General features: G+C 47.6%; 1 protein-coding gene and 1 long non-coding RNA gene across 2 annotated transcripts; one reads left to right on the plus strand and one right to left on the minus strand.

The window, feature by feature from the left end:
- Positions 1 to 297: 297 nt before the first annotated feature.
- On the minus strand, positions 298 to 8,793 carry LOC139334129 (CD82 antigen). Its single transcript, XM_070966887.1, has 8 exons — positions 8,611 to 8,793; positions 8,224 to 8,314; positions 3,329 to 3,441; positions 3,162 to 3,236; positions 2,850 to 2,942; positions 2,535 to 2,732; positions 732 to 815; positions 298 to 546 (listed from the first exon to the last, which is right to left on the minus strand). The coding sequence occupies exons 1-8, from the start codon at positions 8,674 to 8,676 to the stop codon at positions 361 to 363; spliced, it is 906 nt and encodes a 301-aa protein (XP_070822988.1). The 5' UTR covers positions 8,677 to 8,793; the 3' UTR covers positions 298 to 360.
- Positions 8,794 to 10,111: 1,318 nt separating this feature from the next.
- LOC139333433 (uncharacterized) lies at positions 10,112 to 12,839 on the plus strand. Its single transcript, XR_011602333.1, has 3 exons — positions 10,112 to 10,175; positions 12,614 to 12,718; positions 12,825 to 12,839. It is a non-coding gene; the product is annotated as an uncharacterized lncRNA (long non-coding RNA).
- Positions 12,840 to 15,341: the final 2,502 nt, after the last annotated feature.

Raw genomic sequence — 15,341 nt, forward strand, 5'->3', positions numbered from 1 at the left:
TTTTTCATCATTGAAAGCGAACAAGCGTCCACACTTTATACGTCAGATGCTTTTATTTTGAAATGGATCAGATTTATACTTCTGGTCTTGACTCAAAGCAGCAGCATCGCGTCGATCTGACATTCAGTATCTTGTCCCCGCTGTCCTGCGGGGACGACTGTCTCCGTCCTGAGATGCTGTGTTATCTGTGCTGACTGTTCTGATGTGTGTCTGGACATCCTGACCTGCTGGTCTCTGATCAGGTTTAAGATGAGCTGATGGGATGTTTTGTCGTGAGCTCCAGGTCGACTAATTGGGCTTCTGGTAGTCATGGTGATAAACCAGGTGGGCAGGTCTCCGCGATTCTGGCAGTCACGGTAATCACCCGTCCATGTAACCGTCATCAGGATCTACGTAGGCGCGGTTCTGCTCTCCGTCGTCGAGGTCGTCGTCGGGGGTGTGGTCCAGGTGGGCGTGGTCAGAGTCAGCCACAGAAGCGGCTCTTTTCAAAGCTGCTTGTCTGCCAAAGGCGCGGTACAGGTACACCGAGACGACAAACTGAATCACCTGCAGAGACGAGTCAGGTGCCGAGGTCAGAACAGCAGCGGCCTGAAGGTGTCGAGGTGAACACATGAAACGCTCCTATGAGCCATTTAGGGTTTTCAGCAGAGACCATCACTGAGTCCTGCCGGTGTCCCCCAGAGGCTGCCGAGCTCATCACAGCCCATAATATACAGCACAGGTTTCATTACCTGGATTAAGATGAGACCTACGTCCATGCCAACGATGGTCAGAGTGTTTTCCTTCAGCCAATCACTGAGCTTCGCTTTACATCCCTGCAACAAACACGTTGACCTGATCAACAGAAGAGCAAAGAAAGCAACACGTCCCTAACACGTCACAGACACAACAACAGCAAACACAACAACAGACACAACAACAACAATGACCACAACAACAACCACAGCAACAACCACAACAACAACCACAGCAACAGACACAACAACAACAACAAACACAACAACAGCAACCACAACAACAGACACAACAACAACTACAGCAACCACAACAACAGCAACCACAGCAACAGACACAACAACAACAGCAACCACAGCAACAACAACAACAACAACAACAACCACAACAACAGACACAACAACAACAACCACAGCAACAGACACAACAACAACTACAGCAACCACAACAACAGCAACCACAGCAACAGACACAACAACAACAGCAACCACAGCAACAACAACAACAACCACAACAACAGCAACCACAGCATAAGACACAACAACAACAACAACAAACACAACAACAGCAACCACAGCAACAACCAAAACAACAACCAAAACACCAGACACAACAACAACCACAGCAACAACCAAAACAACGGACACAACAACAACAACAGCAACCACAGCAACAACCAAAACAACGGACACAACAACCACAGCAACAACAACAACAATCACAACAACAACAACAACAACAACCACAGCAACAACAATCACAACAACAACCACAGCAACAACCAAAACAACGGACACAACAACAACCACAGCAACAACCAAAACAACGGACACAACAACAACAACCACAGCAACAACAACAACAATCACAACAACAACCACAGCAACAACAACAACAATCACAACAACAACCACAGCAACAACCAAAACAACGGACACAACAACAACAACCACAGCAACAACAACAACAATCACAACAACAACCACAGCAACAACCAAAACAACGGACACAACAACAACCACAGCAACAACCAAAACAACGGACACAACAACAACAACCACAGCAACAACAACAACAATCACAACAACAACCACAGCAACAACCAAAACAACGGACACAACAACAACAACCACAGCAACAACAACAACAATCACAACAACAACCACAGCAACAACCAAAACAACGGACACAACAACAACCACAGCAACAACCAAAACAACAGACACAACAACAACAACAACAACAACAATCACAATAACAACCAAAACAACGGACACAACAACAACAACAACAACCACAGCAACAACAATCACAACAACAACCACAATAACAGCAACCACAACAACAACAACAACAACAGCAACCACAGCAACAACCAAAACAACAGACACAACAACCACAACAACAACAACAACCACAACAACAACAACAGACACAACAAGAACCACAACAACAACAACAACCACAACAACAGACACAACCACAACAACAATCACAACAACAACAACAATCACAAAATCACAACAACAGACACAACAACAACCACAACAACAGCAACCAAAACAACAACAACAGACACAGCAACAACCACAACAACATAGAATAGTGTCGTCACAAACACACTGAAACAACATATTCATATTCTTTCATTCATTCAGAAATAAGAACATAAACATCACACAGCGTGATGTAAACATATTAACAACAAAACAACAACAAAAAGAAGAGTGTGTGTGTGTGTGTGTGTGTGTGTGTGTGTGTGTGTGTGTGTGTGTGTGTGTGTGTGTGTTCTGCAGCACCTGCTCATATGAGTCATTTCCTCGTCCATACTGCAGGACAGTGACGTCCAGCTGCTCGGAGCACCAGGACGAGTTGACGATGGGACGATACGTCCTGAAACAGGAACAGGGTCGTACGTCTGGATTGGTCAGGTTCAGACTGTGGATGTACGTGTTCTTCAGCCAATCAGAAGGGCCCGTCCTGCCACAGCACCGCCCCTGCCCACAGCAGACCGATCAGTTTGTTATTTCAGCGGTCAGTGAAGAAGAGATCAAGCAGGAAGTTTAATGATTGGAATGGAAGCAGCGGCCTGATTGGACAGAAGACAGACTCACAGAGTCCTGCAGGCCGTCCATCAGTCTGTCCTGACTGTCTGCTCCGTACTGACGGATGATCTGATCCACCGTTTGATCCAGACTCTGCTCGATCTGATGAGCACAAATGTCACGTCCTTACACAGAGACACAAAACCAGACTGGAGGACACACTGGACACGCCGTCCACACCGCACGTCCCAGGTTTGACTCCAGCGGTGGTTTCATGTCTTCACTGTCAAGCGTCAGGACCAAATGAAACTTTCAAATGTGAAGACGATGTTTCTAAAAGCTCTTTTCATTTGACCGACAGTCCATCAGTCAAAGACTCACCTTGTCTCTGCTCATGACCAGCAGCAGCGTGACAAACAGCTGACCCAGGACCAGGACGATGAGGAAGGACAGGTACTGAGGAGGAAGATCAGAGGAGGGAGACTGAGACCTGAACACAGCACCAGCCTCACTTCCTGCAATGTCACAGGTCAAAGGTCAGCACTCACCACCAGCAGCAGGAATCTCTTCCCTCCGTCAGCCGCGACACATCCGAGGACACTGACGAGCACCACGACTCCACCAATGGCCAACAGCCCCACCCCCACTGTGCGCAGCTCCACTGTCCACACAGGGACAGAGACAGAGACAGAGAGGGAGAGAGACAGAGACAGACAGAGAGACAGAGACACACAGAGAGACAGAGACACAGAGATACAGAGAGAAACAGAGACACAGAGACAGAGAGGGAGACAGCAAGAGAGAGAGACACAGAGAGAGAGACAGAGAGACACACACAGGTGTATTATTAGTACTGCTTCTATTCTTTGAAAACTTCTTGTATCTTAACTGTAATTTGTATCGCTCATACTGCAGTTCAGAAGAAGTAGTACTGTGTTGTAAATAAAGGAAGTACTTCTGGGGGGTATTCCAGAAAGCGGGTTATGTGAAAACTCAGAGTAAGTGAACCCTGAGATGAGGGAAACTCTGAGTTTCTGTTCCAGAAAGAGAGGTAACTGAAACTCTGAGTCAGTCACCATGGTAACAGACTCTGTGGTCATAACCTGCTCGCTGGCAGGTTTTCTTTAAGAAACCCTGAGTTTCTACCTGTCTCCTCCCACATGAAGAAAGCTGGTAGACATGGATTGTCCGTTCATTCCCAATCCGATTGATATCGAAGCCCAACTGATTCGAAACGCTTTACGTCGCGAGAGAATCTTCCGACCGAGATTAGACGTCCTGTCATTTCCAGAGGAATATCTGTTCGAACGCTACCGCTTTTCATCAGACGGTAGAATTTATCTCGATGACATTCTCCGGCCATACATCACCAGCCTCACACGCCGCGGGCGTGCGCTCACATCACAGCAAATTTTACGCATAGCGCCACATTTTTTTGCAAGCGGTGGTTTTTTGTGTGACATTGAGGATGCAGAGCACTTCAGAAAGGCAACAGTGTGCAGAGCTGTGAGGAAAGTGACCTCGCACTGAAACGCCTGTTACCAATGATGGTAGTGTTCCCCGGACACAAACCTCTTAGAAACATCAAAGAGGAATTCCACAGGATTGCAGGTAACTAATGTAAAAATCATACATTCTATTATTTTAAATCATGATATACATTCTGCTGCGACCTCAGACTGGGTTCAGTAGCTTAATTAGCTGTCAGTTTGCAGGGCTTCAAATGTGATAGGATGCATAGATGGGACACAAATTCCCATTACAGCGCCTGCAGAAAACGAAGGACTATGTGAAAAGAAAATCCTTTCAGAGTATCAATGTCCAGGTTTATGACCTACCATCTTTAACATGATGTACATACATGAAAATGCATACATTACAATACACTGTAACTCATGTCATTCTCTGCATGTGAAGATCAGATGTGATGCTTACATCTTTATGAATGTAGAAGCCAGGTGGCCTGGCTCTGTACATGACTCCTGGATCTACTGGGAGTGCAGTCTGAGCAACAGATGTGCACGCGGTAAGGAAGCTAAAACTTGTACAGATGTTCTTTGTCTCCCTTTTTAATGCACTCAAATATGTCCTCTATAATTACAGGAGAGTTTGATGGCTACCTACTGGGGGGTCGAGGCTATCCATGTCAGCCCACTCTGTTGACCCCTTACCCTGACCCTGAGCTGGGGCCCCAACAACATTTTAATGTGGCCCACTGCAGGACTGGAGCCCGGGTTGAGATGGCCATAGGCATACTCAAATCCAGGTTCCAGTGCCTGCGTTAGCTCAGGGTCACCGCAGAGGGCATGTGACATCACTGTGGCATGTGTTGTTCTCCATAATACTGCAACTATTAGAGGAGAGCAGCACCCTGCTGTACAAAGTAATGACCCTGAGGACGACCATCCCATCCACCCTGCAGACGTGCAGGATGGAAGGGCTGTGAGGGACCTAAACAGCAGAAACTACTTTTGATTAAAACAGTCAAATAATGACAAATTCACATGTGCTTTGGTCTTCTTTATTCCCTAAAAGTACAAAAGCAGCAGTCAGGATTTGTAATATAGTTCCATCCATTGACACATTTCACCTGTGAAGTGCATCCACCTCAACTGGAGTTCCAGTAATAGAATTTCAAGCTCTGTTTTTCTAATCTGGCGATCCAGATGGACCATTTCCTTTTCACTTTTCTCTATACGCTTGATGAGATGGACTCTATAAAACTCCGTCACTGGTAACTGGGAAACATATGGACGACATTTAAATCCTACAGTTCTACATACAGATTTAACATGGTATTGACCTTAAACCTCACTGTGTCAAGCTGCGCTGTGGAAGTTGATGGACGCTCCTCCTGAAGATGCCCAGCCATGCTCTGTTGAAGGACAAGAATGTGCTAGTTGTTTGTCCGTTATCTGTGCTCATCACTTCAGTGCATGTCCAACATAATTCCACTCATGAATATAAAGGAATGTGAACGGGCAGAGCGCTGCCAGTAGCTACACATAATATACACAAGACACACTTCAGTAGGCCTCTCTGGATCTCTCCCTGTGGCAGCAGACAGCGTTTCAGCATCATCATCATCATCATCATCATCCTCCTCCTGTGATGAAGGAAAAGATACGGTTTCAGAATATTTTACCATGTGAGGCTAGATCTGAGTATGGAATACTTACAGCTGCAGGGTGTTCAATTGTTTCTGTACTAGGAGGCTGAACGAGGCAGATGACACCATCCACAACTGTTTCATATAGTTTCATATATAAGAAGCGTTATATATGTTTTATTTTTTAAAAAGACACAAATGTATACTTGCATCTGATGTAGGCACTTGTGTCCTGGGGGGTGACAGGCTCAGATGAGCTTCCCCCGGGGATGCCTTCAGCCACCGGTCGTCACGGTTTTGGCTGAGGGCCAGCTCCTCCGCCTCTGTCAGAGGTGGTGGAGGTGGCCCTCCACCCGTTTTTCAGGCCTCTGCCTTCTTTCTGTTGGCTGAGCAGAACTCAAATGTTAATCTTTTTTTAGATTAGTATTTTATTGAGTGTTCGTGGACACATCATGACATTTTAAATGACTTCAATACGTATAAAATAAAAATGTGCAACTATTGTATCAAGTGTTAATGTACACATTTTGTTAAGGGTTTAAATTACTACTTGAAGTAGCCACTGATTTACTTTGTTTAATAGCCTAGGTCGTTTAAGAAAAAGAAATAAAATTAAAATCAAAGTGAGGTACAATCATAGCCTGGCAAAATATGCCTTTTACCCTTTTAATGATGTTTTTATGTTTCATTTTCAGCTGCTTCCAAGTGCGTTTCTCCGCTGGATTGCACCTAAATGAAAAGCAGATTTTATTCCAATCCATATTCAAAACTGTATGCTACGATCTTAAGTACAGTTAAATGTTAAGTCACTGGAATACATTTAAACTTACGCGTTGACTCGGGAAGCAGTTTTCTCCGATGCCGTTTCTCTCTCCTTCGCTGCTGCAGCGGTATTACATTTACGCCGAAATATGTGCTCATACTCCGCATAGGCCTGCAATAACACCTCCAACTCCAGCGGGGTAAAATGACTTGACCTTTTTTTGTTAGTTGTCATGGTGACTCGTGGTATCGGGGCTCCATTGATGATGGCTTTTTATAGTGGTTGTGCACGTGCACAACTCAAGGTTAACATACTCAGAGCTGATTGAACTAACTCAGATCAGCTGTTCTGGAACCGGAAACTCAGAGTTTCCCATCTCAGAGTAAGTCAACTCAGAGTTCAGGGATAAACTCAGAGTTTGTTGAACCTCCTACCTGGAATACCCTCCTGGTACTAAACTGTAATACTTGTACTGTTAGCATGCAGCTAGCTCCCTGTGCTTCAGTGCTAATGTTTGGTTCGCTGATTGTCTCACGAGATCTTTGACGGCTTGGCTCCTCCTTCCACCTCTCACCTGTTGGGTTCGGTTCAAACGAGCTCAGGTGTATTTTCCTCATTAGCTCGTCCTCATTAGTGCATATTAACAGAGATAGTTTGGTTGCCACGGCAACTCCTATCAGCTGGTGAGTTTGGGTCATCTCTCTGTTCGCATGTCCTCCATCTTGTCCTTTCTTCCTCACTGTTGTCACCTGGTGGGGTCACCTGGTCCTGCTGCTTCTGACTGTCTGATCGTTTCCGCTGCTATCACTCAGAGCGTCGCTTCCTTTTCTTTCTTTCCTTTCACTTCCTGTGTTTTCATTACATCACATTTTCATTTCATTCACTGACTGAAAGAAGTGAACCCTAACCCAAAGAGTTGTTGGAAGGAAGTCTTTTCTCTTTCAATGAAGCTAGGCTAACAGTTTCCCCCGATTCCAGTCTTTGTGCTAAGCTAGGCTAACAGTAACAGTAATAAGTAATAAATTTTATTTATAACGCACTTTACATTCCCCAGAATCTCAAAGTGCTACAGCACACATTACAGTTAAAACATGAAAAATATAAAAAGAGTACTTAAAGTATATTAAAAGCCTCTTTAAAGAGAAAGGTCTTTAAGTGTTTTTTAAAAGCATCCACGGTCTGTGGGGTCCTGAGGCGGAGTTCCCCCATTTCCAGTCTTTATGCTAAGCTAGGCTAAGAGTTCCCCCCTTCTTCCAGTATTTATTCTAAGCTAGGCTAGCATTTCCCTCTCCCTCCAGTCTTTATGCTAAGCTAGGCTAACAGTCCGCCCCTGCTTCCAGTCTTTATGCTAAGCTAGGCTAACAGTTCCCCCTCCTTCCAGTCTTTATGCTAAGCTAGGCTAACAGTTCGCCCCTGCTTCCAGTCTTTATGCTAAGCTAGGCTAACAGTTTGCCCCTGCTTCCAGTCTTTATGCTAAGCTAGGCTAACAGTCCGCCCCTGCTTCCAGTCTTTATGCTAAGCTAGGCTAACAGTTCCCCCTCCTTCCATTCTTTATGCTAAGCTAGGCTCACCACTTCCTGGATCTGAGGACAGGACGGTCAGGAAGCTTCCACTGCTGAACAGGATCCAGACTGCACAGCCAGCCACACTCAGACCCAGGAGCTGCAGACAGAGGGTCAGAGGTCAGGTCAAAGGTCAGTGTGTCCACTCTGCTCTGCTTCAGTGAAATCGATGTTCGTTTCAGACTGAACAAATAAAGGTTCATTGAATCTTGTGAAAGTGAAATATGAAGCGTGTTGTCTTCAGAGGACGTCACAGAGACTCTGGAGGTAAAAAGATTCAGGAAGTGAAATCTAGTTTATTCCAGCTGACATCACTGCTTCGTGTCTGTCCTATCGCCACCACGTCTTTTCTGTCCCTCGTGTTGGACCGGAGACTGAAAACTGATTGTTTCTCACCAGGAAGACGGAGTTGAAGACGTGAGAGCAGAACCTCAGCAGCTGAATGGTCACCTCCACCTTCATCTCTCCTCACTCAGCAGCAGCTTCAGGTGTGTGTCCACAGCAGGTTCTTCAGCGAGTTCTCCAGCAGAACCTTTCAGCCTCTGGTCTCAGCTGAAAAACACCTGCGACCAGAGTCCACTTCCTTATTGTCTCTAAACATTAAACTGATCTGACCGTCTCCATGGACACCAGCCCACACACACACACAGACGCGTGTGCGTGTGTGAGGTGATAGTGTGTGTGTGTGTGTGTGTGTGTGTGTGTGTGTGTGTGTGTGTGTGTGCGCGCGCCAGCGCGCCAGCCATCTTGTGATGTGGTGGTGGGAGGTGGTCACACAAGGTGTCCATGAAATGCCTCCTCCTCCTCCTCCTTCTCTTCCTCCTCCTCCTCCTCCTTCTCCTCCTCCTCCTCCTTCTCCTCCTCCTCCTCCTTCTCCTCCTCCTCCTCCTTCTCTCCCTCCTCCTCCTCCTCCTCCTCCTCCTCCTCCTTCTCTTCCTCCTCCTCCTCCTCCTCCTCCTTCTCCTCCTCCTCCTCCTCCTTCTTCTCTTCCTCCTCCTCCTCCTCCTCCTCCTTCTCTTCCTCCTCCTCCTCCTCCTCCTCCTTCTTCTCTTCCTCCTCCTCCTCCTCCTCCTCCTCCTTCTCTTCCTCCTCCTCCTCCTCCTCCTTCTTCTCTTCCTCCTCCTCCTCCTCCTCTTCCTCCTTCTCTTCCTCCTCCTCCTCCTCCTCCTCCTCCTTCTCTTCCTCCTCCTCCTCCTCCTCCTCCTCCTCCTTCTCTTCCTCCTCCTCCTCCTCCTCCTCCTCCTTCTTCTCTTCCTCCTCCTCCTCCTCCTCCTCACTTTCTGCTCTGTGAACAACAATCAGAAAACGTGTTAGAACGTGTTCTCCAACAATGTTCTGGAAGAACTGAAGCAACATGAGGCTGAAGTGTGTCTGTGCTGATCAAAGGGTCAAATCCACCAGAGTGCAGACCATCCTGCAGTGAGTCAGGACACACCCACTGTCTGTCCTCAGTGTCTCTCCCTCCTCTGAGTCAGTCCCCCTCTCTCTCTCTCTCTCTCTCTCTCTCTCTCTCTCTCTCTCTCTCCCTCTCTCCCTCCTCTCAGTCAGTCCCCCTTCTCTCTCTCTCTCTCTCTCTCTCTCTCTCTCTCTCTCTCTCTCTCTCTCTCTCTCTCCCCTCTCTCCCTCCTCTCAGTCAGTGTCTCTCTCTCTCTCTCTCTCTCTCTCCCCTCTCTCCCTCCTCTCAGTCAGTCCCCCTTTCTCTCTCTCTCTCTCTCTCTCTCTCTCTCTCTCTCTCTCTCTCTCTCTCTCTCTCCCCTCTCTCCCTCCTCTCAGTCAGTGTCTCTCTCTCTCTCTCTCTCTCTCTCTCCCCTCTCTCCCTCCTCTCAGTCAGTGTCTCTCTCTCTCTCTCTCTCTCTCTCTCTCTCTCTCTCTCTTTCCTTCCTCAGTCAGTGGATGTCTCTCGTCCAGGATGAACGTGTTACTCTCTCTCGGGTTCATTGTGATGATGTCGTCTTGCTGTGGTGAGTGACCTACGACCTTTGACCTCTCTAATTCAGAACTGACAACAGCGATCAATTATTTGATCAATCGGCAGCTGACTTTGATCTGCAGGAGTTTAAGATGAAACTTGCTGTCGTGTTGTTTAACGTCTTATTTTTTTATTTAAGAGATGAAACAGATCGTCTGACTCGAAACGAGTCGCAGCTCGATGAAAGGAGCCTTTAAACAACGTTCAAAGCTCCACGTGAACACGTTTCACATGCAGCAGAAGATCTAATGTCCATCTAACGGTTATCTTAGCCTGAGTGACTGCACACCGCTCTGCAGGTCCAGACCTCAGCTGATCCAACTCAAAACCAGGTAACTTGTGACCGAGGTGCACCTGTGGCTGACATGGGTCCTTGAGGCCGCCGAGGAGCCTCTGCAGATGGTTTAGGTGGTTGTGTGGTCATCCAGAAGGTTTCAATGGATCTTTTAGGGTTAGATGGTTTCATAGGTGCCTTCAGACAGCGGTTCTCAACCTGGGACCCTGGGACCCCCAGGGGTCATTGAGGGGTTCCAGGGGGTACCCAGAAAAGTGGGGATTGTTTTAATTTTACACTTGTTTCATTCACTACAAATGTATGAGGAGGACTCGTGTTCATAGCTTCCACACTCTTCACTGATCACCTGCTCGTCACCGTTATGGACAAGCTCAGTCATACAGGCCGGGATCCCTCAGCCGACCTCTGGTCACAGACCTTCTGCAGCTTGATGCACGTCAACTCATCAAGTTACATCTGCTGAAATGAACTAATCCCTAAATTCCACCGTCTGCTGCGACGCAGCCTCCAGAGCTGACGGCTGCCAGTCCAGAAGGATCGCTCTGGACCACAACCTGGAAACTGAGCAGATGGACAAGTCTGGCACAGTGAAGGCAGGGCTGGTCCAAGGACGGCGCCGATGGCTGGGGACACGAGACCAGAGGCAGGAGAGCTCAGCTGGAGGCTGGCGACAGGACAGCAGGGCTGCAGGGCTACGACAGGGAGACGGTCAGGTGAGCTGGTGGGGACAGGGAGACGGTCAGGTGAGCTGGTGGGGACAGGGAGACAGCAGGCTGATGACACACCACCACAGAAAACTGCCACAGATCAGGAGGCTGCCCCATCACTGCCAATGATGGCTGCTGCAGCTCAGGCAGACGGGTCACCTGGGGGGGCGACAGGGAACCAGGAAAAGGTGTTAGCTGGTGCCAGACCACCAACTGGAAACCAGGAACTGATGTGGGCTGACGCAGGGGTTCAATAGAAATCAGACTCAGGAACTGGGAGGACATCAGGATCAGGCTCAGGAACAGACGAGGAGTCAGCGGAACCAGGCACTGACTTGGTGGTGAGATGTTAGCCGAGGCGCTCGCAGCGGGGCCTCCATGACATGAGGCACGCTGGAGGGCCAGGTGAAGATGATCTGCAGGTGAAGATGATCTGCAGGTGAAGATGATCTGCAGGTGAAGATGATCTGCAGGTGAAGATGATCAATGACACGTGACACGTTTAATATCGTAAATCCAACACGTGTACTATTAAATACTTGAACATGTATTCTGTGCACCATATTTGTCCTCAGTGTGACGATGAGCGCAGATCACTGAGAGTTTGAAGAAGGATTCGTGTTCGTTCAGCTGTTCCTGACTCTAATCTGATCGGAGTTCAGCCTGCAGGCGAGTCTGCACATGTTCCCGTCACCTGATTCGTCCTCGCAGACTCGTAAACAGCTGCAGGTCTCTGCTCGTGTTTTCACCTGAAGCCAGATCTGCTCCTTCACGTCTGCTCATCAGTGTCTCACTGAGGACACGCAGTCAAACATCACTTCACACCCTAAACAGAACATTTTACTGAGGTAGAAGTACTTTCAGAGTGATTCTGTGTTTTCTTACTGGGAGTCAGTGTGCAGATCATGTCAGATCAATGTGAGTGGTCGAGAGACGAAAAGAAAAAGTCCTGATGTGCAGCCTCCTGATCACACGTTGGATCCTTCACGTCTGCGATTCAAAGGAAAAACATACTTTTCTCTAAAACTCACTTCATTCACGTCATTTTTCCACTTCTTTTCTCAAAGTTTTTGCCGAACGTCTCGTGGCCTTGAGGGTCTCCGGTGTTGATGGAGGTGATAGGGGACACAGTGGTACCCCCCCCCACTGCCTGTGGAGGATGGATGTGGTTGGCCGATGCCAAACAGGCCACATTTACATCAAAACATTTTCAAAAATGTGTCACGTTTCTATTTCTGAAGTGTTTTTTCATCAGACAGCAGAAGAAGAATTTGAGCTTTGTAAAGGGAGTTTTGTACGTTTTGTCGTATGTTTCATTTAGCCTAGCTTAGCACAAAGACTGGAAGCAGGGGGAAACTGCTAGCCTGAAAATCACCTTCCAACAGCTCCAGGTCAGTCTGATGTCCATCGTTTCAGATCCTGCTTCAGGAAATGCAGGTAGCCATGAAGAAGAGTCAACCGGCGCGTACGATGACGACTACGAGACAGCAACTCCGGACTACGACTACAACGCCACCTTTGACTACTACTACAGTAAGAGCCGAGGACCAACAGCGCTCAGTCTCTTGGTCACAGCAGTCTCAGTAGGAGTATTACTGACAGTACTGGTTGTACTAACAGCAGTATTTGTGTCTTGCAGTGACTGGCGTCTATCGTTTGGACGTCAGGAACGAGGTGAGAAACCTTCAGGGTTCCCTTCATGTTTCTGTCTGAAGGGTGAATAGAAATACCCAAGTGAAGTACAAATACTTGAGTTACAGTCCTGAGTTCAGGATACTAAAACACAAATCAACGAATCTCAGATTTTTTCAGTTATTGTTGTTTTGGAGTCTTTTTATAGTTTTTGTTCTATTTATTTGCCCTCTTGTTTTATTGGTAGTTTCTACCTTTTCTCTTGATTTCACGTCTTTTCTGTCTCTGTCTTCGCTGTGTTTTGTCTTCTTCTGTTGGTGCTGTGTGACCGAACATCAGACTGAACGTCGATGAGTTTCTGATTTACAGTGACTGAATGTGAACTTGAACTCAGCTTTGTCTGCACGTTGTTTCTCCCTGACCTCTGTGGGACCCCTCTAAGGCCGCAGGGATTGGTCCATTAAGGCCGCTGCTCCTGCTGGGATTGGTTGTCCGTCAGATCTGGAACTGAAGGGGACAGAAGCCGAGGGCCACCTGCAGACAGGTGAGAGCAAATCAAGTTAATTGTATTCATGTATAGTTAACGGTGGGGGGAATTTTCGGGTCTGATCAGTCTGATCTGGTCTTTCTTGGAACGTGGATTTGTGTCGTCAGTCCTTTCTGTCGTTCTGCATTAAAGCTGAATTTGATTTTTCATTTACAGAACAAACAGTGAGAGAATGGAACCATCATCGCTGACCTCCATCTGCAGGCCTCTGACCTCTGACCTCTGACAGCTGGACATCCAGAGGACCGACCGATGACCACACATTGATCACACACAGTTTGATGCTGATGTTTTTTAATAAACGATGTCACAGTCTGCCGTCGTTCATGTCTGATCAAACTTATCGATCAGCCGACCAACAGGTGATCAGTGACTCAGCTGCATCTCTGCTGCCACCTGCTGCTCAGATCAATAATCACCTTCAGGGAAGACTGAGGTGGAGGCTGGACACACACAGACAAAACAACTTTATTAGTTTATTGAACAGAGACATCAACGCAAGAAGATCAACAGACGAACCGACAGAAAACAACCGACGCAAATACTTCATTCAACAGGAAGTCAACAAAACACAACAAAACACCACAAAACCAGACATGCCGGGGGCCAGCAGACCCCCCCACAGCCAGACCGTGTGCAGCATGTACATGTACATACAGCATGTACATGTATGTCAGGGTCAGGGTCAGGGTCAGTATGTACACCTACAGAAAAAAATGAAAAAAATAAAAAAAATGTTGGTGGACAAAACACAGCAGCAAAGGTTCAGGAAGAGGACAGGGGAGGACAGGAGAGGACAGGAGAGGACAGGAGAGGACAGGGGAGGACAGGAGAGGACAGGAGAGGACAGGGGAGGACAGGAGAGGACAGGAGAGGACAGGGGAGGACACGACAGGTAAAGGGTCAGAGACAGAGGAAGAGGACTCACCAACTCCCAGGACCCCCATCAAGAAGGCATACAGCTGTCACAGACGGTCACACAGGTGAGAGCTCAGGTGTGACCTGAAGGTCAGCCTGCAGCTCTCAGGTGTGAAGGTGTGACAGACGTGCACCGAGGCGACCGTCAGCAGCTGATTCAGGACCAGCCTGGGACTCAAAGACTCCTCGGGTGTCCTGCTGGTCCTCAGTGTGACGTCTTCCACTGCATCTCACTGCTTCACTCCTTCACTCCTTCACCTCCTTCACTCCTTCACTCCATCACCTCCGTCACCTCCTTCACCTTTGTCACCTTCTCCAGCACCTCACTGCTTCACTGCTTCACTCCTTCACCTCCTTCACTCCTTCACCTCCTTCATGTCCTCCTTGTCCTCCAGCAGCAGGATGAAGCACACAGCCTCCGTCTTCATCGTCCTGCTGTGTTTCCTTTTCGTGTCTTTACAGACTTTTGGTGGGACAGATGAGACAGAAGGAAAGTCAGAGGACAACAGAAAGCTGGTCAGTCCAAATACTCATGTCTCAAAAGTCTGTCCAGTTCTGAAAGGAGGAGGAAGTACTCAGATCCTTTACTGCAGTAAATGTACTAATACCAAATGAGAATGTACAAATACTCTGTTGGGAGAAAAAGTCCTACTTTGAAAATGTAATTTAAGTAAAAGTACTAACAGTAAAAGTCCTGCGTACAGTAAAGTGTCCCCAGTGCCTGCTGTCCCCTTGTCTCTAGTGTCTTTAGATCATTGTGTCCCCTGTGCCTGCTGTCCCCTTGTCTCTAGTGTCTTTAGATCATTGTGTCCCCTGTGCCTGCTGTCCCCTTGTCTCTGGTCTCTTTAGATCATTGTGTCCCCTGTGCCTGCTGTCCCCTTGTCTCTAGTGTCTTTAGATCATTGTGTCCCCTGTGCCTGCTGTCCCCTTGTCTCTAGTGTCTTTAGATCATTGTGTCCCCTGTGCCTGCTGTCCCCTTGTCTCTAGTGTCTTTAGATCATTGTGTCCCCTGTGCCTGCTGTCCCCTTGTCTCTGGTCTCTTTAGATCATTGTGTCCCC

Source organism: Chaetodon trifascialis, chromosome 7 (assembly GCF_039877785.1).
Source record: "Chaetodon trifascialis isolate fChaTrf1 chromosome 7, fChaTrf1.hap1, whole genome shotgun sequence".
Lineage (NCBI taxonomy): Eukaryota > Metazoa > Chordata > Actinopteri > Chaetodontiformes > Chaetodontidae > Chaetodon > Chaetodon trifascialis.

What these genes read in the sequence shown, in the direction of transcription:
- LOC139334129 (XM_070966887.1), bottom strand. Translation starts at nt 8,676, where the DNA reads ATGAAGGTGGAGGTGACCATTCAGCTGCTGAGGTTCTGCTCTCACGTC. An exon ending in TCTTCAACTCCGTCTTCCTG is followed by an intron (nt 8,315 to 8,610) that starts GTGAGAAACAAT and finishes CTCTGTCTGCAG; the next exon opens with CTCCTGGGTCTGAGTGTGGC. An exon ending in GAAATGACTCATATGAGCAG is followed by an intron (nt 816 to 2,534) that starts GTGCTGCAGAAC and finishes TGTTTGTTGCAG; the next exon opens with GGATGTAAAGCGAAGCTCAG.